Source organism: Choloepus didactylus, chromosome 2, assembly GCF_015220235.1.
Source record: "Choloepus didactylus isolate mChoDid1 chromosome 2, mChoDid1.pri, whole genome shotgun sequence".
NCBI lineage: Eukaryota > Metazoa > Chordata > Mammalia > Pilosa > Megalonychidae > Choloepus > Choloepus didactylus.
In genome coordinates, this window is record NC_051308.1 from 231,157,687 (window position 1) to 231,183,473 (window position 25,787).

General features: G+C 46.0%; 2 protein-coding genes and 1 pseudogene across 2 annotated transcripts; 1 reads left to right on the forward strand and 2 right to left on the reverse strand.

The window, feature by feature from the left end:
- Nucleotides 1–203: 203 nt before the first annotated feature.
- On the forward strand, nucleotides 204–656 carry LOC119520652 (CDC42 small effector protein 1-like). Its single transcript, XM_037818662.1, has one exon. It carries the CDS (start codon nucleotides 343–345, stop codon nucleotides 589–591), a length of 249 nt encoding a protein of 82 aa, XP_037674590.1. The 5' UTR covers nucleotides 204–342; the 3' UTR covers nucleotides 592–656.
- Nucleotides 657–4,656: 4,000 nt separating this feature from the next.
- On the reverse strand, nucleotides 4,657–7,982 carry LOC119520660 (annotated as a pseudogene).
- A 9,286-nt stretch (nucleotides 7,983–17,268) lies between these two features.
- LOC119527862 (aflatoxin B1 aldehyde reductase member 2-like) lies at nucleotides 17,269–24,194 on the reverse strand. Its single transcript, XM_037828355.1, has 7 exons — nucleotides 23,873–24,194; nucleotides 20,551–20,738; nucleotides 20,255–20,359; nucleotides 19,460–19,556; nucleotides 19,146–19,245; nucleotides 18,414–18,543; nucleotides 17,269–17,672 (listed from the first exon to the last, which is right to left on the reverse strand). The coding sequence occupies exons 1-7, from the start codon at nucleotides 24,177–24,179 to the stop codon at nucleotides 17,511–17,513; spliced, it is 1,089 nt and encodes a 362-aa protein (XP_037684283.1). The 5' UTR covers nucleotides 24,180–24,194; the 3' UTR covers nucleotides 17,269–17,510.
- Nucleotides 24,195–25,787: the final 1,593 nt, after the last annotated feature.

Consider the following 25,787-nt stretch of genomic DNA (forward strand, 5'->3'; position numbering starts at 1 on the left):
GGGAACCCCACGCTGGCAGGCACTGAGTGAGAGTTCCCCCACCAACTGTAGACAGACGCCTTGATGTCCGAGAAGAGCAGGGTTCCAAACCTGAGGAAGATATAACCCTGTGCCTGCCTGTTCCACCCTGCACTCTGGCCCTGTTAGTCTCTCAGGTTCTGAGATGGCAGCCTTCTCTGATCAGCCAAGGGTTCCAGGGACTCCACTTTCTCTAGACCCATCCAGCTGAATAATACCAGGGTGTTGTCATACCTGGGGGCAGTGAGGAGAGGCATCAAGGCACCAGAGCAAGAGCCCTTTGGGGCCTCAGGCAGAGGAGTGAAACCAGAACCACCAGGGAACATGGGTGAATTTTGGCACAAACTGGGCTGCTGCGTGGTAGAGAAACCCCAGCCAAAGAAGAAGAGGAGACGGATTGACCAGATCATGATTGGGGAACCAATGAACTTCGTCCACCTGACTCACACTGGCTCTGGGAAGATGGGTGCTGGAGATGGACTTGCCATGACAGGTGCAGTTCAGGAGCAGACGAGATCCAAGGGAAATCGGGACAGGCCGTGGAGCAATTCTAGGGGCTTATTGCTCCAATAGGAATGGTTCTACTGTCTTGCAATCCCTACTCTGTCCAGTCCAGAAGAGATGCTATCCCCACTAAACCCTGCCTAGAACCATTGACCCACAGCCCCTCTTTCCTCTATCTGCCTAACAGTGCCTCAAAAGGCTTGGGGGCTGGACTCCCTCTATTCCCTCTGGCTATAGCCCCTTCTGGAGATGGGGTTTGAGGCAGCAGGACTGACCAAGTGACTATGGTTGGCCAGAGGAGCTCAGCTGAAGCCCTGGACACCCCCAGATCTGAAAAAGGAGTTCTCTGGAAACCTGGAATGAGTTCTGGTCTCCTGAATGATGGCCTGGGTGCCAGCTGTTTTTAAACTCTTAAACTGAAACTCTTAAATGGGGTAGGTGGGTGAGCTTACCAAAGCTGAAGGTGGCTTTGCTGAGAAGCTCCCTGCCTCCTTGCCCTTCTCTGCTCTTCCCCTCTCCCCTCCTGAAATGAACTGAAGCAGATTTCAGGCAGGGATTGAGTGACTACTGCCGAGTCCACTCTTTCTCTTTGGATTGCAGACCTTATGCTCATATCCCCTCAATATCTCTCTGCCAGTACCAGGATCTTTCTTTAGTTAGGCCTATAACCCTATGTTTCTGTAGCATTACTAGTTCCCCAGTGTGCTGGTTTGAGTGTATTATGTCCCCCAGAAAAAGCCATCTTCTTTGATGCAGTTCTGTGGGGTGGAGGACGTATTGGTGGGGATTAAGTTGGAACGTTCGGATTAGGTTGTTTGCATGGAAATACACCCCACCCAACTGTAGGTGATAACTCTGATGAGATATTTCCATGGAAGTGTGGCCCCACCCATTCAGGGTGGGCCTTGATCAGTGGAGCTATATAAATGAGCTGACGGGCAGAGGGAACTCAGTGCAGCTGTGAGTGACATTTTGAAGGGGAGCTACAGCCAAGAGGGACACTCTGAAGAATGCACAGGAACTGAGAGAGGAGCTGCAGATGATGGGACAGTTTGAAGACAGCTGTTGAAAGGAGACTTTTGCTCTGGAGAAGCTGTGAGAGGAAAAACGCCCCAAGAGCAACTAAGAGTGACATTTTTGAGGAACTGCAGCCTAGAGAGGAACGTCCTGGGAGAAAGCCATTTTGAAACCAGAACTTTGCAGCAGATGCCAGCCACTGCAAACACTGCCTTCTCAGCTAACAGAGGTTTTCTGGACGTCATTGGCCATCCTCCAGTGAAGGTACCCGATTGCTGATGTGTTACCTTGGACACTTTATGGCCTTAAGACTGTAACTGTGTAACCAAATAAACCCCCTTTTATAAAAGCCAATCCATTTCTGGTGTTTTGCATTCTGGCAGCATTAGCAAACTACAACACCCAGTAACTTTTTCTTTTTTAATTAATTAATTAAAAGATTAATTTAAGATGAGTTCTCTTAATTACTTCCATCTTACTACTACCTCTGCCCTTAACCCCATTCCTGTTAGGATCCTTATTGTTTCCCCTTGAATAAGAGTTAAGAGGTGGATCTTTTCCTGATGACAACTCCTTTCACCCATTTAAGTCCTGGGGATCTGGCCTGCCCTCTGCCAACCTCTCTGCTGGCCCAGGTGAAGAGAAGAAAAGGAGTCTGGAGAAAAACCCAGAATGTAGCAAAACTAGGAGTTATATCTCAGGGAGGACTACCTGACCATTGAGGATGGGAAAGATAAAGAGATAAGCATGTTGGAAACAAGCACCTGTGAATTTAGGGGCCTAAAGATCCCCACAGCAGAGGAGCAGAGAGGCTCTAGAGCAAGGTTTCCTGATCGAGGCACTTGTGACATTTGGGGCTGTATAATTTTTTTGTAGTGGGGGGCTGTTCTAGTTTGCTAGTGCTGCCGGAATGCAAAATACCAGAGATGAATCAGCTTTTATAAAAGGGGGTTTATTTTGGTTACACAGTTACAGTCTTAAGGCCATAAAGTGTCCAAGGTAACACATCAGCAATCGGGTACCTTCACTGGAGGATGGCCAATGGTGTCTGGAAAACCTCTATTAGCTGGGAAGGCACGTGGCTGGCGTCTGCTCCAAAGTTCTGCTTTCAAAATGGCTTTCTCCTAGGATGTTCCTCTCTAGGCCGCAGTTCCTCAAAAATGTCACTCTTAGTTGCACTTGGGATATTTGTGCTCTCTCAGCTTCTCTGGCGCAAGAGTCTGCTTTCAGTGGCCATCTTCAAACTGTCTCTCATCTGCAGCTCCTGAGCTTTCTTCAAAGTGTCCCTCTTGGCTGTAGCTCCTCCTCAGAACATCACTCACAGCCGCACTGAGTTCCTTCTGTTATGTCAGCTCATTTATATGGCTCCACTGATCAACTTAGACTCACCCTGAGTGGGCGGAGCAACACCTCCATGGAAATTATCCAACCAGAGTTATCACCCACAGTTGGGTGGGGCACATTCCAAAGAAACATGCAAAGAATTACAATCTAATCAACACTGGTAAGTCTACCCACACAAGATTACATCAAAGATAACGGCATTTGGGGGACACAATATATTCAAACTGGCACAGGGGCTGTCCTGTGCATTGCAGGATGTTTAGTAGCATACCTGGCCCACCCTAGTTGTGACAGCAAAAAGTTTCTAGATATTGCCAAATGTCCCTTAGGGGACAAAATCTCCCCTAGTTGAGAACCACAGTTCTAGAATCAAGATTTTTTCTCTTATGTGATTTCTACCCCCCACCCCCACTTCCATCCCATTATTCATCCTAAGGCTGAGCATGAACTAGGATCCCTTGTAAAGCAGGGTTGGTAAGAGCTGCACATATCTCCAAACAATTCTTTTTTTGCATGTGCTTGCGTGGGTTCATGTCTCTGATGGTCATGTACCATGCTTCTTCATTCTTGCTGTCTGGAGGAGGGGTTCTTACAGTGGAGACACGATGGGTTGGGGGTGGGGGTGTATGGTGGGATTAGGGGAGATGGAGAGGAAAGCACTAGTGCTAGAGACACCCCAGCTTTTCCTCCCCAAATTTTAAGCTATATTTCTGTGCCCAAGTCCTAGAACCAGACACAGATAAAACTCAGTGAGTTTTGTCTGAAGACCAGGTCCCACTTCCCACCTGGCTGAAGAGTCTGCTTTAGGTGAGAAAGCAATACGGAATAGGGTCTTTAGGCACCTTCCGTTTTCTCAGGTGTTCTTTGTTCTGGCCTCTTCTTACAGGGTGATTGGGAAGGCAGAACAAGACAAATGAGCTCCTGCCTACTCTGAGACAAGAAGGCTAGGGTCTTTCGTTAGCTTTGTAATAAGAAACATCCTGTTCTTTTTTAGTGGGGGTAAAGAACATGGGAACGGATCCATTCTAATTCCATTGTCTACCCAGTTTGTCTCCACCTACAATGACTGAGGTTCTAATTTTTCCAAATGCCAGTATATTTCCTGCAGTTTTTCAGGGTCTACGATTGGCCATAGAGATACACTCCCTATTTATTCTCAGTTCCAGTCAAACTAGCTGCTCCAAAAATTGCTAATCTTGTTACTTTAAGTAGGTCCATAACCTAAGGGTTTTACCAGATCTGAAGGGTTAACAGCATAGGGTAGAAAGGTGGGGGGGCACTCCCAGATTTCCTGTTCTCCCTGATCTTCAGCATCATTCAGCTTCATATCTGTTCTTTGGATACAATCTTCTCTTTCCTTTGGTGCCTTCTTGCCTTTAGCTTCCCTCTCTAATGTGTATGCTACCATCAACTGGGAATGAGTTTGAGAGTCATAATCTATACTTAAAAAATTGTTGGACTTTTAAATGCATTTTGAAATAGAAATTTTTTAAGCGAAAAAAAAAAGACTTATATTATTAAACTGCATCTTTATTCAAAGCAGAAATGTAAAAAACTGATCAATTTGCTGAATACACAGGAATTTACCAAGTAATTAAAAATGAAATAAAAATTTCTATTGAAATGTTTTGTAACTGTTTAACTGACATTTAAGTGGCACTATCAAACTATGGGGAAAATGCATAATTTTTTAAGGTTGTTGAGAAAATAAAAATTCTACCATGCATTACCGTACCCTCTAAATTAAGAATGAATATTATTATAGTGGGAAAAGATGGCAAATGATTTTCTTCTTTATTAATACAGGAATTCTCAGGAAGCATTCGGGGCAGTGTTTGTACTCTTGGGTTTGGGTTTCCTGCTTTTCCATCAGTGGAAGTCGAGCTTCTCAGGGAAGATGCAGCCAGTTCTCCTAATTATATGCTTGCTGCACAGTGGCCAGCACGGATGCATTCATGCAGGGGTTTTCAGAGACCAGCTGAGACAGAAAACCTCCAACAAATGCATCTTCAACTCCATTGGTGTTAATAATTTCCTTCTGGTCTTGATCCAAGACAGGAAAAGTGTTGACTTCTTTTTCTGTAGCCATTATGGTGTCATCTTTCCCTTGGGTGAAGATTATAATCCGCTGCCTCTTCAAGTTCACCTTTGGCAAGGTTTGTGTCCTTCTGGCTATCTCTTTAATGTCTTCAGTCTCAAAGCCTTGCTCTCTAGCACAAGAGTTAGCTTCCGTCTCATTTCCAAAAAGTATGTCAACATAAGGCATAACTTCCATCAATGGCTCCTTGTAGAACTGGCTAATAAATGGTGCAGACAGATTCAAAGTGAAAATTCTGTTGTTTTCAGAAGCATGGTGAGCCACTTTTAATACTGATTCTGGGGAAACTGTAAGAAAAAAGCCTGCTATCTAACAAACTCTTGCTTACTCTACAAACATCCAGTTCTTCTCCAGATCAAGATGTTTTTCCTTTTTATAACAATTGGCAGCAGCAAGATTAGCTACAAGGGATCTGTTGTCACCAGTGATGCATGTAGCACAGGTTCCTGTTGGCTGCTCCTTCTGCTGATAGTAATGAACATCCACATGGGCTTCAGCAGCTTTTCACTTCAGGATCTCCCCAAATTTATAAATTCCAATGCATCCAAATTGTGTTGCTGCTTTGTGTGGTTGCTGAATCATCCACTGAGCCACCAGCATGATATTCAACTTTGAATTTTTTTTACAAGTTCATCAAATAGTTCCTTGTGTTTTTCTTCAGCCAAGATTTGGTCATTTGGTTTCAGAGAATACTTACCAAGGAAATCATTGTCCAGTACAGCAGAGATATCCAGAAGAGGATTTCCCATTCCTAAAAGAGTATTTTCATTCAACGCTCGCAGTGCCTCCATCTTCAGCTTTTTGCACTTTGGCTCCTCCTCAGTCACTGCCATCGTCCCCTTCCCAAAATAGACTTCAAATGCAAAGATGTCATAAGAGACAAAGAAGGACACTATATATTAATAAAAGGGACAATTCACTAAGAAGAAATAACAATCATAAATGTTTATGCACCCAATCAAGGAACTCCAAAGTGCATAGGACAAACATTGGATAAACTGAAGGGAGCAATAGGCACGTCTATAATAGTGGGAGATATAAATGCACCATTCTCTTCTATAGATAGAACAACTAGACAGAGGACCAGTAAGGAAATTGAGAACCTAGACAATATGATACATGGATTAGACTTAACAGACACACATACACACACATATGTACCTCATTACATCCCAAAGTACCAAGATATACATTCTTCTCTAGTACTCATGGAATGTTCTACAGGTTAGTTCATATGCTGGGGCACAAAACAAGCCTTAATAAATTTAAAAAGATTGCAATTATTCAAAGCACATTCTCTGACCATAATGGAATGCAAACTGAAATCAACAACCACCAAAGAACCAGCTCTTTCACAAATATATGGAGGTTAAACAACACGCTCCTAAACAACCAGTGGGTCAAAGAAAAAATTGCAAGAGAAATAGGTAAATACAGTGGTACCTTGGTACTCATTGTTAATTGGTTCCAGGAGACGCAATGAGTACCAAAAACGATGGCATAATGTAAATAAATTTAATGTGTTCCCAAACCAAAGACGATGCGCATTTTTAAGGCAATATGTAAAAAAGATATGGTTGTATATCATTACTTTACATGAGAAATAAACATAAAAATTAATAAATACTTAGATTAAATAAAATAAAATAAAATAAAATAAAAACTTCACTTTACTTGTACTGAGAAGAGTCCATGACCTAATGGATTAAACAACATGAACCCAAGGCAGAAATGACCAGACCAGAGTTGTATACTCCCCGATTGTGTAGTGTCCACACAAGACACACTTTGAAATAAAAATGCACGTGGAGGATGGGGGGCGGGGGTGGTGCAGATCATGCAGGCAAAGAGAAGACTTCACCCTCTCACCTTCGATAATGGATAGAAACACTACAAATAAGATCAACCAGGAAACAGAAGTCACTCTCCACATAAGGCTGAGTGAAATAAGCCAGGCCCAAAAAGAGAGATATTGTATGTTACCACTAATGTGTACTCTGTGGAAAATGTAAAATAAACATTTCATATGGTAGAATGCAGGTGACCTGGAAGATAGACAGCAACTAGTGGAGGGGAATGATAATCTAATTAAGATCGAGGATAATCTTAATGTTATGGGAATGCTCAGGAATGACTATGGTTTGTTAATTTTCTTGGGGAATGGTAGGAACTTGTTGGGGGCAATGTAGTTCTTTTAGGTTACCTGTTTTCTCACTCCTTTGTTTGATTTTGTTTGAAATGTTGTGGGAAGAGAGTGTGAGGAGAAGAGGTTACATGGAGTGTTGCTTGTAAGTAGAATCCCTCCCTAAAAGAATATTGGGCACGTGCACTTCACGTATTCTTTCTCTTTTCTGCCTTTTTTCCAACTTGCACCACAAGCTCTGATACACTCTTTGTCACCTTCACTAAAAACTTATCCAATGAGGGCTGCTTCTGTCTTCTTTTCAGAATCCCTCAAATATGTGAAACTGTTTATTCATTCAATAAATTCACATTTCTGATTATCAGAGCTTTGTCCGGACGGTAATTCTCCACAAAGTTTTGAATTTCTGCCCATTTTGCACACATTTCTATTACCAAGGACCTGGGGACATCCTCTTATCTCCTCCTCACCTGAAGAAATCTCTTCAGCCACCTCTTGTTGCTGCTCCTTCTGCAGTTCCTGTAGCTCCTCAGGGCTGAGCTATTCACGATGTTCCTCAGCAGTATCACTGCTTATTTTCTTAGGACCCATGATGAGAAAAAAAGAGAAAAAAATACACAAAATGACCCTAGAAGCTAAGATAAGACCACAAGGGGCTGTACACAGGGCAAGAGCTACTGCGTGACTAAAGCGTGACCCTTGGTTTCAGCTGGAAAGGGTAGCAAGTCACAAGGCAACCAACACTGACAAGTTCTAGCTTGCACATCGAGTACCAAACAAACGATGAGTACTGGGACAAAATCTTTGTGTCAAAATGGGTCAAGTATCAAATTCAATGAGTTTCAAAGCAGTCGAGTACCAAGGTATCACTGTATCTAGGGACGAACGAAAATGAGAACAAACATATCAAAATCTATGGGATGCAGCAAAGACGGTGCTGAGAAGGAAATTTATACCTCTAAATGCATACATCAAAGAGCAAGAAGGAGCTAAAATCAAAGACATAACTGAACAACTGAAGAGGCTAGAGAATGATCAGCAAACTATTCCTAAAGCAAGTAGAAGAAAAGAAAAAAAACAAAGAATAAAGCAGGAATAAAGGAGCTGGAGAACAACAACAACAACAAAAAACCCAAAACAATAGAGAGAATAAATAAAACCAAAAGTTGCTTCGAGAAGATCAACAAGTTTAACAGACCCTTAGCTAGACTGACAAAGACAAAAAGACAGAAGTCCCAAATAAACAGAATCAGAAATGAGAGCAGGATAATTACTATGGATCCCAAAGGAATAAAGAAAAAAAATCCTAATAGGGTACTGTGAACAACTGTATGCCAACAAGCTAGACAATTCAGAGGAAATGGACAATTTCCTGGAAACACATGAACAACCTAGACTGGCCCAAGAAGGAATAGAAGACCTTAACAAACTAATCATTAGCAAAGAGATCCAATCAGTCATCAAAAGTCCACCTACAAATAAAAGCCCAGGGCCACATGGCTTCACAGGGGAATTTTACCAAACTTTCCAAAAAGAATTGACACAATTACTGCTCAAACTCTTTCAAAAAATTGAAGAAAAAGCAACAGTACCTTACTCATTTTATGAAGTTAATATCACTCTGATACCAAAACCAGATAAAGATACTACAAAAAAAAAGGAAAACTATAGGCCAACCTCCCTAATGAATATGGATGCAAAAATTCTCAACAAAATACAAATTGAATCCAAAGACACATTAAAAGAATTATACACCATGACAAAGTGGGGTTCATTCCTGGCATGCAAGGGTAGTTCAACATAAGAAAATCAATGTAATACAAAACATTAATGAATCAAATGGAAAAATCAAATGACCATCTTGATAGATACTGAAAAAGCATTTGACAAAATTCAGCATCCCTTTTTGATAAAAACACTTCAAAAGATAGGAATTGAAGGAACCTTCCTCAATATGATAAAGGGCATATATGAAAAACCCACAGCCAGCATAGTATTCAACAATAAGAGACTGAAAGCCTCCCCACTAAGAGACGAGGATGCCCACGGTCACCTTTATTATTCAACATTGTGCTAGAAGTTCTAGCCTGAGCAATTCACCAAGACAAAGAAATAGGTATCCAAATTGGAAAGGAGGAAGTAAAACTGTCATTATTTGCAGATGATATGATCCTATATTTGGAAAAGCCTGAGAAATCGACAACAAAGCTACTTGAGCTAATAAACAAATTCAGCAGAGTGGTGGGATACGAGATTAATACACGTAAGTCACTAATATTCCTATATACTAGTAATGACCTAATTGAAGAGGCAATCAAAAAAAAATTCCATTCACAATAGCAACTAAAATAATCAAATACCTGGGAATAAACTTAACAAGGATGTGAAAAACCTCTACACAGAAAATTACAAAACTTTACTAAAAGAAATAGAAAAGGACCTAAAAAGGTGGAAAGATATTTTGTGCTCATGTATAGGAAGGCTAAATGTCATTAAGATGTCAATTCTACCCACTGATCTACAGATTCTGTTCAATTCCAATCAAAATTCCAACAACCTACTTTGCAGACTTGGAAAAGCTAGTTATCAAATTTATTTGGAAGGGAAAGGGGCCTCAAACTGCCAAAAACATCCTAAAAAAGAAGAACGAAGTGGGAGGTCTTACACTTCCAGGCTTTGAAGCCTATTATAAAGCCACAGTGCCATGGTATTGGCACAAAGATAGACATATTGATCAATGAAATCAAACTGAGAATTCAGAAATAGACCCCCAGATGTATGGTCAACTGATATTTTTTATAAGGCTCCCAAATCTACTGAACTGGGACAGAACAGTTTCTTCAACAAATTGGGCTGGGAGAACTGGATATCCATAACCAAAAGAACAATAGAGGACCCCCTACATCACACCCTATACAAAAATTAACTCAAAGTGGATTAAAGACCTTAATATAAAAGACAGCACAGTAAAACTCTTAGCAGATAATATAGGGAAACATCTTCAAATCCTAGTAATAGAAGGTAATTTCTTAGACCTTATACCCAAAGCACAAGCAACAAAAGAAAAAACAGATAAATGAAAACTCAAAATCAAAACCTTCTGTGCCTCAAAAGACTTTGTCAAAAAGGTGAAGAAGCAGCCAACTCAGTGGGAGAAAGTATTTGGAAACCATGTACCTGATAAGAGACTGATACCCTCACATGTAAAGAAATCCTACAACTCAACAACAATAGTACAAACAGCCTACTTATAAAATTGGCAAAAGACATGAAAAGGCATTTTTCCAAAGAGGAAATACAAATGGCAAAAAAACACATGAAAAAATATTCATCTTCACTAGCTATTAGGGAAATGCAAATCAAAATCACAATGAGATTACCATCTCACACCAATTAGAATGGCTGCCATTAAACAAGGAGGAAAAAATAAATGCTGGAGAGGATGTGGAGAAATTGGAGCTCTTAATCATTGCTGGTTGGAATGTATAATGGTACAGACGCTTGGAAGACAGTCTGGTGGTTCCTCAGAAAACTAGATATCGAATTACCCTACGATCTGGCAATTCCACTTCTCGGTATATACCCAGAAGATATGAAAGCAGTGACACGAACAGACATTTGTACACTGATGTTCATAGCAGCATTGTTCACAACTGCCAAGAGATGGAAACAATCTAAGTGTCCTTCACCAGATGAGTGGATAAATAAAATGTGGTATAGACATACGATGGAATATTACACAGCAGTAAGAAGGAACAAGATCCTGAACCTTGAAGATATAAAGCTGAGTGAAATAAGTCAGACACAAAAAGAGAGCTATTATATGTTACCAGTACTATGAACTCCCTGAGCAATGTAAAATCAATGCCTTACAATGTGGAATATTGGGGACTTAGTGATAGACAGAAGCTAGTGAAGGGGGAATGATAATCTAATATGTTCAGATATGTTAATGATGGTGAATTCAAAGGTGTGGAAATGGATAGCGGTGACAATTGTTAATGGTATTACAAGTATCAGAGCTGCATTGAAGGCGAACAGGATTGAAAGGGGTTGTTTAAAGGCATGTATCCCACAGATCAGCAGTACAAATATGGCTAGGTGCTTGCCCGATATACTTCTAAGGTGTGACAGTGGTATAGAGAGTTGACAACAGAATGGTTTATGGGAAAAAACTACCTATTGCATACTAGGGACTATATAACAGGAATATCTTACTAGTACCACACAAATATTGGGGACACATAATTAAGGGCTGAAAAGAGCTACGGGGTATTTTGTATCATGAGAATTGTTTAAAATGAAGAGCGCTGAGGATTATACAACTAAGTGATGATAATGTGAAATATGGGTGGATTATCGTGGACATAACATGTGCTATGTGAAATTAGGAACCCTCTGTATTGTACTATAAGTCAAGCCCTCAATCTTGAGGCTTGCTGTTGCGAAACTTATGGTTGTAAAGGAGAGGCTAAGCCCTCCTATAATTATGCCTAAGCGTCACCTCCAGAGAACCTCTTTTGTTGTTCAAATATAGACTTTCTCTCTCTAAGCCTTTCCCTGTAGACAAGCTACTGTATCATTAGGAAAAATAAAATTCCAAATTGGGAAATTCCCTCAGAACTTCACAATGACTGAGGAACCCACTTTTCAGGACAAAGTATGAAAACCATATGCAAAATTGGCATATTTTGGAATATTTTTCATTGGGTCTATAACCCCCGCAATTCTTAAGCTTAACAGAAAGAAAAAATGATATAATTTAAAACTCAATTAGCTAAATTCATGGAATCCCTCATTCTACCATGGCCAAAAACCTTACCTATAGCCTTATTAAATCTAAAATCTACTCATTTTGGAAATCATAAGTTATTCCCATTTAAAATTATAACAAGGAGACCTATGGAAATAAACTTTGGGATATATGAACCCTGCCTCATAAGAGGAAGTATGCAAACCTACTATCAAGAATTAAAAGAAGAAACCTTAAAGAAAAATGAAACCTTGATAGAACAACCTTTTACAGCACGCTCCCAGGAGATGAAGATACTCAGAACCACGATCTTCAGCCTGGCAGATTTGTATTTTGGAAAAGACACCTCCACAAAGATGCACCATAGCCACACCGGAAAGGACCCTATTATGTGCTTTTAACTAACCCATGTGCAGCTTAATTAGAAGGCATTGATTCTTGGATTCGTATTGCTCATTTAAAGAAGGGTCCCAGCCCTGCCTGGAAATCCATTCCTACTGGGAAGCTAAAGCTCAAAATTACCAAGGATCAGAAGTAGATGGCATCCGATACAGACTGAACATTATGAATAATTCAGGCCTGATTTTCATCAGATTGAATTGAACTCCATAATGCTGCTATAATCTTCATTATTATCCTGCTAGCTCTTTTATTTGCACTTTTATTTGTCCCTCACCCCTTCTTTGTACCCCAGTCCTTCTCTGCCCCTCCTGCAATGAATCCTACCCTTTTACATCCCTCATTCTCGCCCTTACCCTCTCTTCCTGGTCCTTTGCCATTCATTGTCCTTTTTCCCAGTCATCCAAAAAGCTGCTGATCAAGGCAAATTGTCAAATTGCTGGGCTAATTTAGAAACCACAGAAGTGCCACAGTTGTTGGCCACATCCATGGGCATTTATTTCACTGGCTAAATCTTATATCTTGGGGAAACTAGTTTCGTAACATACTTCAAACCTTGCTAATTCTTTTAATTTTACAGTCACTACAATGCCTCATCTCCAGAATAACAGCTACCTGCAACTGAGCCAAACCCCTAATTTTTTAAAAAAATTCAGTTTTATTGAGGTATATTCACATACCATACAACCATCCATGTGTACAATCACCCCAATCCATTTTTGAACATTTTCTTACCCCAGAAAGAATAAAAATAAGAATAAAAAACAAAAGTAAAAAAGAACACCCAAATCATCCCCCCATCTCACCCCAATCTTCATTTAGGCCCTGCCCCCATTTTTCTACTCATCCACCCTTACACTGCAAACCCTTGATTTTAAAGCTTGCACTTATAAAACTTATTTTTGTAATGACAAAACTAAGCCTAATTATAATTAATGCCTAAGAGATATCCCCGAAGACATCCTTGTTGCTCAAAGGTGGCCCTTCTCTGAGCCAAACTCTGCAAATAAACTTACTCCTCCTTCCCCCATCCCCTCCCACACATGGGACATGACTCCCAGGGGTGATCCTCCCTGGTGCCAAGGGATTAATACCAAATGCTGATCAGTGATGCTTTCAGAGCAGTGAAATTGCTGGATCATCTGCTAATTGTATATTGAACTTTTTGAGGAATTTGCACACTGTTTTGCACCGTGGCTGCACCATTTTACATTCTGCAAATAATGTATGAGGGTTCTAATTCCTTCACAACCTTACCATCCCTTATTTTCCATTAAAACAAAATTATAGCCTTCCTAGTGGGTGTGAAATGCTATAACCCTGTGGTTTTCATTTCCTTTCCCTTAATGACCAATGGTGTTGAACATCTTTTCATATACTTGTTGGTCACTTGTTTATCTTCTTTGGAGAAAAGTCTATTCAAGTCCTTTGCCCATTTTTAAGTAGGTTGTTGTTTTGTTGTTGCATTATAAGAGTTCCTTATATATTCTGGATGTTAAACCCTTATCAAATATATGATTTCCAAGTATTTTCTTTCATTCTGTGTGTTGTCTTTTCAAATTCTTGATAATGTCATTTGATGAATTCCCATTTATCTATTTTTTTATTGTTGTTGCTAATGCTTTTGGTGGGGAAGAATCTTGATGGTGATCCTGTTTTTGTATTGAAAAAGCTTATATTCTGTATTTGAGTTGAACAAAATATGAAGGCCTGTGATTTTTGCAGCATCTCTATATGGTGAAATATTCAGAAGAGTCAACTAGAGAGACAACCTACTTGATTAGTTTCAACTTGTAGAAATATCTGTCAAAGAAAAGGACTGAATGAAGCAAAAAAGACAGTAGTTTTGCAAATATTTTAGCCTAATTATTTCACATTTTTCTGTGAACAATTTAGAATTGAGACTATCTCCCATTTAGCAGAATTTGTTCTGAGTTTACCTGCTAATTCAGTACCTATAAAAAGAGCATTTCTCAAATAAAATGTAATAGTTTCCACAGTCTTGATAATCAATTTAAACATATAAGGATGTACAGCAGGAGTCAACGAATTTTTTCTGTCAAGGGCCCTGTCATTCCACCCCAGATGCTGATGTAAACACCTTCAGCTTTGAGGGCCTCTTTCTCATTGGTCCAACCAAGTATTCAGTAACTCATCCTTCACCCTGAGGATGAGGGGTGGTCCCGGCATTTACGAGACCACTGGTCTTACAGGAACCTCATTGTTGTGGCAGACCTTGAAATACTGTAGGGTTTATCTCCCACCGTTTGGACATTTGTGTCTTACAAGGCATCAAAGCACTTGCCACTTGCAGTTTTCCTTTTGGATTGAGTATCTTGGTTGGGTGGGGGAAAAGGTTTTCAGGAGGGCCATTGGCCTTTTCTATCAAAACAGCTCTGGGTTTCCAGATCGGAGAAACAGTGAGGTAGCTGCCACCTGTTAAGATTCCATCCTGATTGTGCATCCAGGTATTGTAGAAATATTTGTCAAAGAAAAGGACTCTGAATGAAGCAAAAAAGATAGTAGTTTTGCAGATTTCCAATGCATCCAGAGCCATTGGACCCACTGTGAGATGGCTTTGGGTAGGATTCCATTTGACATCTGACTCCCATGCCCTCAGTCTAGCAGGGGGCCATGATGGCATTCAGCATCCCCTGAGATTAGTGGAAGTTCAAATCCTGTACCCAAACGTCCTCTGAGGATAGGGGATTCCCCTTCCCCCATTGTCAAGTTACTCTGGGCAACAGACATCAGTTCCTTTGGAGAAAAACTTGGGAAATATGTTCTGCATTTCCTGTTCTAAGTCTAGGAATTAGATCAGGTCTAGAAATGGGGCAAGAGATGGTGATTTTCTAATGCAGTGGCTCACATCAGCCTTTTGGCTTGCCACTATTATTCTTTTACTGTTATCCCCCTAGGAACACTATGGTATATTAACCACTGGCACAGCTCTTTCTGGGTCAATGGCCTCAGGTTGCCATTCTGTTTTGTTATGACAATGATGCCCACCTTGCCTTTAACTGTTATGTGCTGTGATTCCCGGATCCCATCATCTCCAATGACACCAGGGAGCACAGTTCTATAGCAGCACTCCCCGCCCCTCAGATCAGTCTAACACTGGCATGGCATCCAGAGGAGCCACAAGTAGCTTCTCCACAATGCCAGAGTCCTCCATTACTAGAGAAATCCTTACCCTTTTGTACAGACTGGCTTCTGGGTCCTCCTGGGGTACGTAATCAGTTGGTATGCTCTCTGGTTTTACATAATAAATCATTCTAATATGGCCACCTCTCTAAGCCTTTTGACTCCTTCCCTAATAATCTGCAAATGCAGTTCCAGCATCACTACTTCCTTTATTGTAGGCCATTGTTTTTCCCCCCACCAGCTTCCAGGAGTCTTTACAGCATCCTGTTAAGACTGGGTCCAAGTGTATTTTCTGGGATGTTAACACCTGAGTACACCCTTATCATAAATGCTCCCATATCCACATTATATTCCACCCTACCCCATCATCATTCTCAGCATGGTACATATTAGCCAGAGTCTACAAACTTTGGGTGAACAAGCCCTTTTTTCCTGGGGCAGGCAGTACTTCCTTGCTCAGGCTCTGCTGAGATTTGACACTACTTACTGGTCTAGACACAACCAAGTGAGGCTATTTTGGTTTGCTAAAGCTGCTGGAATGCACATAACAGACATGGGTTGGCTTTTATAATGGGGATTTATTAACTTACAATTTTCAGTTCTTAGGCTGTGAAAATGTTCCAATTAAGGCATCAACAGGATGATACCTGGATCCTGAAGACAGGCTGCTGGCATCCAGGACACCTCTGTATCATGGGAAGGCACATGGCTGGTATAAGCTGATCCTTCACCCCGGGTTCCATTGTTTACAGGTTCTGGTTCCAGTGGCCTCCTCTCTGAGCTTCCGTGGGTCCTCTTAGCTCCTCCAGTTTTTCTCTGAGTTCTCTTGGCTTTTTCTCTCTTTTATGTTCTCATAAAGGACCCCAGTAAAGGGATAAGACTCACTCTGAATGGGCTAAGTCACATCTCAATTGCAGCTGGGACTTGATAGGGATTGCACTCAATCTGTAGATGGACTTTGAGAGTTCACTGTTTTAAGCACCTCGATTCTGGGTGGTTTGTTGAACAATGGATAACTACACCACCCCTCTCCGGGGGCATCATTTTGCTATGGCTGAAGGACAAAGGGGGATGACGTCCTTCTACAAGGAATAAAAGCTTGTCTGCAGGTGTCTCTCTAGGTAGCAAATGGGACTTTCATTAGAATGCAGCGTCTTCTGGATTTGTGCCTTTGTCTGGGCTCCCACGTGCAGCCCCTGTGATCACTTCAGAGGCCGCTCCAGATGCAGCTGCTGCGAGCCCCACACTCCACCCCCGCCCAGGGCCGGGGTCACTTTGCGGCACTGGGAATGGGCGATGGCAACCACCAGACCTGGGAGTTCTTTTCTTCTCCAGCCTTGGGGGCCTCCTGGTTGGAGCAGGGATTTGCTGAGGGAAGCTGCACCCTGGCTGCTCCCGCCCCACCCTTCACTCCAGCAGGAGACCAGCAGCCAAGGCCGAGAGTCTTGAGGATGGAAAGACAGGAGGTTTTAGCTAAGAGAAGAGTAGAGCTGCTGCTGGAGTCGTGAGTTAGCAGGAGTTCAGATGTCTCACAGCCTCCTGGGAGGGTTTACTCTTTTCCTCCATGGAGCCTCTAATGTTATGTTTTCCCAAACTGTTTCATTTCTAAAAAAGGGTATGGCTCCCTTTTTTCCTACTCCATTTAGAAAACAAAGGCACCTCAGGCCCCACAGCTGAGAGGACAGGCTGGGATTTAGGACAAAGGCCAGAGGGGACCCTCAGGATGGCAGGGAGCCCTGGGGCCCTCCCACTGCCTTGTCCTTTGAAGATCCAGTTCCCAGTGCGCCCCCTTTATTGGCAAGCCCCCAGGCAAGAAGGGAAACAAGATCAAGCAGCAGAGAGACAAGGTCCAGGGATTCATCCAGGCCTGGGCTCCAGCCAGGTCAAGAGCTTGCTTTATTCAGACATGAAATGCCCAGTGAGCTGAGCCCCAGCCTATACATGTCATGAAGGCAACAGGGAGGAAGGCAGAAACTTAGGAAACAACTCACAGATAGAGAACATCAGGAAAGACCATGCTAAGTCAGCTCAAGGCCAGTCAAGGTGGGAGAGAGAAAGAAGCCCTTTGCCAGACTGGGCCACGAAGGGGCTTAGCGGAAGTAGTTGGGACAGTCATGGGCAACCAGATCCCAGGCTTGATCAAAGGCCTCCACAACAGCAGGCTCCAGGGGCCCTTCCTCAGTTGCCGCCAAGTTCTCCTCCAGCTGCGCCAGGCTGGACATGCCCTGGATGACCGCATCGCCGTGGACACCCTGCAAGGGGGGATGGCCAGACCTTAGTGCACATCTGTGGGCAGTGACCGCAGTCCTAAGCCAAGACTTAGGAGCTGGTGTGTATGTATAAATTGTGTGGTTCAAGAAGGAATTTAAGGTGCTTTCAACAGTTCTAGCTATTTGACTCTGAACTATGCATTCTATCTCCCTGCTGTCATACTGAGTCATCAGTTCTGCCCCCAGCCGCTGGGCACACTTGCCTCATTACTCACCCTGAGTACAGGTTAATCAATCTTCTTTATTTTGCAGGGTGGCTATGGGAATTGAAACCTATGGCAAGTACTTGGCTCCCATTTATTGCACACCTACTATTCTATAAGTGTATAAGGCTGAAGCTGGAGAAAACATGGGAGACAAGAAAGAAGGAATCTCTCTAGCTACTGACAGACAGAGAAGTGAGACTAATGAGTTCTGAAGATGAATCTGTGTTAAATTTCTAACCCCTGCCCCCCTTAAAGGCTGTGTGAACCCTAATTTCCTTATTCAGGAACATGTAGATAATCACACAGTATAAAGCTGAAATAATGCATGTTTGCAAAGCCCTTATCACAGGGCCTAGCACTTAGGTAACTGGTAAGAATAAGGGGACGACTGGCCCTGAGATCTGGAACAGAGGGAAATTTCAGAGGAAAAGACAAAACAGTTTAGAAATCATCAAGTAAAGGTATTTAAGGGGCTCCCCTAAAGAGCAGAGACTGAAACCTGAGACCCCTGGTCTACCTGGAGCTGAGAGTGGTGGTACATCCAGCGGAGGGCGGCCGAGGTCATGCTGGGGGCATGGGGGCCGTAAGCAGCCTGCAGGGCCTTCTCCACCAGGGCAATGGCCTGGAAGTGGTGCCTCTTCCAGTAGCTGGCACGTGGGGAGAGTGGCACAGGGGTTAGGAGCATGGAAGTCATCCTGGAGACCAGGGCTGCAGCCCCCTCCCCAAGGCTGTGGGACTAAAGGGGCCAGTGTCCTCTAGCTTGGTTCTCCTACTGTACTGGGGATCAGACCACCCAGGAGGCTGGTTCCTTCACCAGAGACATCAATGCCATCGTTATTACAAATAACTCATAATCCTGCTTTTATGTTATCCAGTAAAACAAAGTTAGACTGTACAGGAGGAAGCACCAGGCCCCAGGCCTCCCCATCCTCAGTCCAAGGTTATTGCTGTCCCTCTCCACAGATAGTTCATACTTCTCAGGGAAGAGCTGTGTCTTGGCAGACATGCTGTAAGATCCAGGTATCCTCATTTCCCCACTGAGGCCCCAGGGACACAAAAAATCCATGGGGGGGTGGGGTGGGTGGGGGCTGGTAATTCCTGTGGGATTCAGGAAACCTGGTTCTGGGCAGCAAGGGGAGGCCTGCACTGCCACTCCACCCACCCAGGGAAAGCAGCCTCAGAGCTTCTCCATTCCAGATAAAAGGGACCCCCACCCCACCGGCCCTGACACAGCCCATCCCCAGCTCACCGATTTCTGTAGACCTCAGCCCAGCTATTTCCAAAGAAGCGGCCCTCGGGCTGTTTCTCGTCCTTGTCCTCATACTTGTACTTGCCGGTCAACAGGCCCCCTGCGGGAAACTGCGGTCAGACTCCCCCGGCACAGACTGCGCCAGAGCTGGCAGGTCCCTCGTGGCCCTAGGCTGAGGGAGGGTGGGGACCCACATATGGAGGGCAGAGCCCAGTGTCCTGTCATCCCCTTCCCTGCTTCCTGGGCAGGGAAGAGCAGAGCCAGGCTTGCCCTCCCACCCCGCGAGGACAGCCTGGCCCCAGAGCTGCCCGTACCAGCCAGAGGGTTGTAGGCGTAGAACCTCAGTCCAAAGTGCCTGAGGCAGGGGAAGAGCTCCGTCTCCACCTGCCGGGTGATGGCGTTGTACATGCCCTGCAGGAAGAGGGGCCAGCTGGGGAGGGCCGGCATGTCAAGGGAGGGGACCCTCTTCCTCTTTTAGACCCTCAGGGAAAACCCGCCCAGGACATCAGGACTTACTTCTAAAATCATTAGTGGTGGCAGGGGAAGGGGAGAGGGTCCTGAGCTCCAGGAAGGAAAACTGCACTGGATTTATTATTCCACAAATATCTGTGAGCACAAATGTGGACTGGACATTGCATTTACAACCACGAGCAATCTGATAAGCTCTCTGCCTCCGAGAGATGTTACAGTCAAGTTCAAAAACAGAGAAGCAGACAGAGAATTACAATAGAGGTAAGTTCCATGGTCCTGGTAGGTGCTCAAAACGTTCTGACTGTATCGTCTGGAGGCCTCTGGAGCTGTCCGGAAAGGCTTCCCAGAGAAGGACCCGAGTGAGCCCTGAGCACTTTCACCAGGGGGAAGGGGGAGGAAGAGTGCTCCAGCTGAAGGGAGCAGGGGCAGGGAGGGGCCAAGGTAAGCAAGGGGCAGGACAGGGGGGCAGGGCTGGAGCAGGAGGGTCCTCTTTCCTACACTGAGGAGTTTGGACTCGATCCTGAGGGCAAGTGAAAGCCCCCGAAAGGCTTTCACAGGGAAGCGGGCACCAGGGCAGTAAGAGGGGGCGGAGGGACCTGAGACCCCTGGAGACTGAGGCCTCTAGCCCTGGTCCTCACCTGGTACACAGTTGGCAGGACCCAGCCTTTGCTCCTGCAGAGGGTACAGATCTCAGCCACCTGCCAGGAGGTGTAGTTGGAGAGGCCAAGCTCCACGAACTTGCCCTACAGGGAAGAGGCCATGGTCAGAAACCCCCAGCACCCAGGAGGCTGGGAAGGGGAGACCAGAATGGGGACCCAGGTGGTGGGGTCTGTCCCAGCTCCATCCAGGACCCACCCTGGCACACCCTTCCCTGCGTAAGGACAGGCCAAGGAGAGGAGCAGCAGACCACCTCCCGCACCCAGTGGCCCCTCACCTCCTGGTGCAGCTGGTGGCAAGCGCGCAGCGTCTCTTCCACGGGGGTGCCGTGGTCCGGCATGTGCAGGTAGAAGAGGTCTACCTGGGAGCACTGCAGCCGTTTCAGCGATGTCTCCAGCTGGGAACGGACACTGTCAGGCTTTAGCGTCTTCCCTTCCAAACAGTTGGCCTTGGTAGCGATTTTCACTGAGAGGAAGAGGGTAATGGTTGAGAGACATATGATAGGTAGGCACTTACTAGCCACATGCCTTGCCTAAATTACTTAAGTCCCCTGAGCCACATTTCCCTCAACTGTAACAAGGGGATGTCCTTGGGGAGGTCATGAGGATTAAACAGTGTCTTACATCAGTTCTCAATGTCCCTGCTGTTGTAAGTCACCGTTAGTAACCACCCAACTGCAGCTGTACCAGGCGTGTACCAGGGGCTCAGCACAGAGAGGAACTGAACACAGTCTCGGCCCTCGGCGAGCTCACCGTCCAGAGGGCACAGAACACAGCACGGGCAGGAGAGAAATGCACGAGGTGCCAAAGCTGTGAGGCCAACCTGGGCATCCCAGGGAAGGCTTCTTGTGGGCCAAGAGCCCCCAGGCTGGGTCTCCAAGGATGAGGCAGCCAACAAGGGGAGGTGGGAAGTGCCTGTGCATTCCAGAGCAGGGGACACAGGGAAGGTCACTGAGGCAAGAGCAACAGGGTCAGCAAGAGGTCAGAGGAGCAGTTTAGTTCCAGGAGCATAAATTCCAGGGCAGGAAGTGGTGGGATCATGGGACCAGACCTGATCCCAAAGGGTCTTGATCACCCCTCATGGAGTCTGGATGTGATCTTACAGGCTGTAGGAGGCTTTGAAAGTGTCATGTGAGGGTGTGACCAGTCAGCTGTGTGGAGTTAGAAATTCACTCTGGCTGCAGTGCAGAGGAAGAACGGAGGGAGTCAGCCTGGAAGCAGGGAGGACAGGAAAGAGGGGGTTGCAGAAGTTCAGCTGAGATGCAGCGTCCTGAACGCGGCCCAGGGGCAGACAGGCAGGAGAGAAAAGGAGCAGAAGGTAACAGAAGCTTCTTTCCCTCCCAGACTCACACAGGTGTGTACAGTCACATTGGAGAGGCCCAATCCCAGGAGAACAGCCTGTGGTCTGCCATTCCAGCAGTGTGGAAGTGAGTTAATTTAGCATCTTTCCCTTCCCTATAGAGCATCTGGATTGGTCAGCTGTAACTGAGAAGTTAGGATTTAGGGGATGATAATGATTACCGAGTCATTATATAGATATTCCTTTTTAAATTTCTGGGATATTAAGAGTAAATGGGGAAATACCTGAAATCTCTGAACTGTAATCCAGCTGCCTTGATCTCTGACAATGATTATATAGCCTTTATCTTGTACCCTTGTGATCGTAAAAATGTTGTGACTCACCCTCACTTGTATCCCTTTTATCAGGGTTTTCAGCCTTAGAGTCTCATGACAGCCCCTAATGTTTATTAATGAAGGGCCTTGTGTCAGCCCAGAACTAACCCACCCCAATTCTAAAGCTATTTTGATAAGGGAAGCTGAATCTAACTAAAATCGGCAACCCCCCTGACACACACAGCATCTTTATCTAAAACGTATAAGTGACCTATACCTCATTATAATACTAAAACTCATGCCCATCATCATATTAACACCATTTTCTTACATATGTTCTATGACTAAGCATGTAATCAATTTACACAGGCTTAATAATTAGATCATCTCTAACCTCATTATCTCAAGCCATTGTGCTCATTATGCCTAAATCTGCCCATCTTTTCATTTTATAAACTATCAGAGTTAGTGCAGTTCAGAAAGACAGATTTTTGGGCCGATAGGCCATCAGCTTTCCTGCTTCACATGCAGCATTAAAATTCTTTGTCCCTTCGAAACCCCAGTGCCATGGATTGCCTGCTATGCTCCCTGGGCAGAGAACCCACTTTTGGTTGTTATCAGGGGGGGTGGAGGGTCCTTTCTGAACTTCTCATGTGTGGCAGAGACACACTGGCAGCCATTCTTGGTGTGAACTTTGCCCCTGATATGATCTGAGGAATCTGGCCGAGGGAGCCTGTCCTCACAGAAGAGAGCAGGGAAGGGTGAGGGAAGAAAAAGCAATTCAGAAATAAACCCCGGTTATCAGTGAGGCAGCTAGGGGAACTAGAAGGTGTGGGCCTGAGACACACGGTCCCATTTTGGTCCTCCAGATCCACCAAGCTGTGAATCTGAGGAGAACCCCCAGGGGACCACCCCCAGGGATGAGGAGGAGGGGCCTCGGGAAGGAGGCAGGAGGCCAAGTGTGGCCATAAAAGCAGTTAAGGTCTTGCGGACCCTCAGAATGTGATGGAGGGGCAATCCCCCCACCCCTCAAAAAATCCTCCACTCAAGACACCAGTTCCTGGCCATTATTCCACCCACCAGACACTTTTCATTTCCAAGCCAAGTCTCTGCACAGCTGTGCCCCAGCCTCTAATGCCCTTTTTGAGTTCTCGACCAGCAAACTCCTACGGATCCTTAGGGTCCACTCAGGCTTCTCTAGAAGTCTTCTCTAGTGCCTCTTCCTGCCCCCCACCTCCCGAACTGCTCCCTGTTTTGGGCTCCCCAGCAACCATTTGTGTGTCTTTCCCACCAGACTCTGAGCCCCCCCTGAGAGTGGTCAGTCACTTTCCCTCCTATGGCCCCAAGACAAAGCCTGGGACAGAGCGGACAGAAAGGTCTTACCCCCTCTCTCACACCCCCACCCCACATCCTGCCACCCCTATTCCCCCTGCCCTCCCTGGGCCTGTTGCCACAGCTCTCCTGGAGAGCCAGGGACGGCACACTGTGAACTTAGAGCAAAGTCTAAGGCTGGGTCAAAGAACAAGATGAGAAACCAAAAGGATCTTCTGCCCACTCCAGACAGAGGCTTGGCTGGGCTGGGTGCACAACTGGGAAAGGGGCAGTGGGGGCAATGGGGGATGGGGCAGAGAGTGCCTGGGGACAGGATACCGGCGGGCACCAAGTATAGTTGGAGGCGGGGATGCACGGCTCTGATGCCCCCAAAGAGGTGCAACAAGAAAGCAATGGGGGTAGGAACCCACGGGCTAGGCCAGGCTCTGGGGTGAGACTGAGGGGTTCCCGAGATGCGGCCCCCAGAGTGGGAGAGGGGAAGATACTCAAGGTAAAGCACCGTCCGCTTGTCCCGGGCCAGATGTGCACGGGGTCTAAAGAGCTTGGCGTTCACCGAGAGGACGGGCAGGGAAGGGGCCTGTGCACCGCGGGGACGCCTCAGCGCCTGCGAGGTTCAGGGGACGGTCAGAGTCCGCGGCGAGGCCCAGCCGTTACCTCTGCTGTCGCCGGTGCCCAGCCGCAGCCCCAGGCCGCCCAGGATGGTCTCCGACTGGCCGTCGCCGTACATGAAGGCCGTGTCCAGCTCGCTGTAGCCGCGGCCCAGGAAGGCGCGCACGGCCGCGGCGCTGGTGGGCTTGTCCATGCGGCGCCCCATCTCCATGGTGCCCAGCACCGTGGCGGGCTGGACCCGAGGTGCGGGGGCTGGTCGGGACATAGCGGCGGAACGAGCCACAGACGACCCGGGACGACGTGAGCAGCACACGGCAGCGCGAGACAAGCTGCGAGACGCGGCGCTGAGCATGAGGACTGCGCGTCAGACCCCCGCCCCCACCCACCGCCGGGGAGGAGCCGCGGGAGGCGGTTAGGGAACGAGCACAAGCGCCGCCGCGCCCCCCCACGCACACACGCCCCGCGCGCCCGCGGCGCCGCCAGGGACCGTCTGCCAAGTGCGCGGCGTAAGGGGCGGAGCCTGCAGGGGGCGGAGCTTGCCGGGGGCGGGGAGGCGGTGGCTCGGGTCAGCTGACCCAGCCAGGGGTCCTGAATAGAAAAGCCGGGCCTGGGCGGCGGTTCCTGATGCGTGAGTCAGTTGGGGGGCTGGGGGTAGACCCCAAGACTGGGGTCGGGCCTCCTCGGGCTTCCTCGCCAGGTCTTTCCAGCACACATGGCCCCTCTCCTGAATCATCCCAGGCCTCTTGTCTCTTCCTTCTGGCGCGAGATCCTGGGGAAAGGCTCTTGGAGCGGGGGTGGCTGCGCAGGAGCCCGCGCCCTCGGCTCCCCCGTCCCAGAGCTACCAGCCTGGCCTCGTGGACCGGCCCGGCGGGGATTGGCTCATGGGTCCCCTTTTTACCTCCTGGTCTGGGCCGATGGGCCTCTTCGCTTCCGAGGGCTCTGTTTTATCCTGGGCGGGCCGGCAGGACCGAGCCTTGGCCCTAGGGAAAAGTTTCGGGGACATCTGGAATGGCTTGGTTTGGAAGTGTGAGGATTGGTCCGGTTTAGCAGGTCTTGTCCATTCTTGTCCCTTTCCGAAGGCTTCTATGTGCCAGTGACCTTGCAAGGGCTACAGTGAGAACAGATAACAGCCAACCCATTACTGAGTTCTTACCTTGTACCACGCACCACTTGGCCTGAGTTATCTCTTTAAACTCTCACAGTTCTCCCCATTATACAGATTAGAAGCCGGAAGCTCAGTCACTTGCCCAGGAGTTTCCAGCTGGCAGGCATAGGGCAGATCATTTCTGTCAGAGCCCAGAAAAAAGAGTCTAACATATAGAAGGAATGTCTGATCCAGGGGCCCTGATGCTTATTTCACAGAAAATAGGTGCCCCATAAACTAAAGAATGAAGGCTGTTCAAGGCTGTTTCAGACAGAATGGTGCCCTAACCCCAAAAGGCAGGTAAAAGCACATGGCATGCTCTCCCTAGATAGATAACACAGCTGCTTTTCTAAGAATAATGGGCTAGAATCCTAACAACCTATCAGCCTAGAAATTGGTAGACACCCACCCAATCGGGGCACAGGAGGCACTCAGCAGGCACCCTTCTCCCCCAACACCCTTCCCTCCCCACGTGGGTTTTTCCTTTAAAAAATGCTGCTCTCAGATAGAGAGCCGGAGCCATTTTTCTTTCTTTTCTGATGGCTCCCACCTGCTTTCTTCTGCTTTCTTCCACTAATAAACCTTAAACTCTCTACTTAAACCATGACTCGCTGCGTTGTGTGGATTCTTGAACGGCTCTGGACCTAACAATTTCCAGAGTGCTTTCCCTGGACCATCAGCTCGCACACCTACATCTAGTTCAAGTAGATCATTGATTCATTCATTTATTCATCCAATATTCTGTGAACCTTTACTGAGCAGCTAGTGTGTCTAGGTCCTGGAAATAAGTTTGCATCGAGAATTAATTAGGGGAGA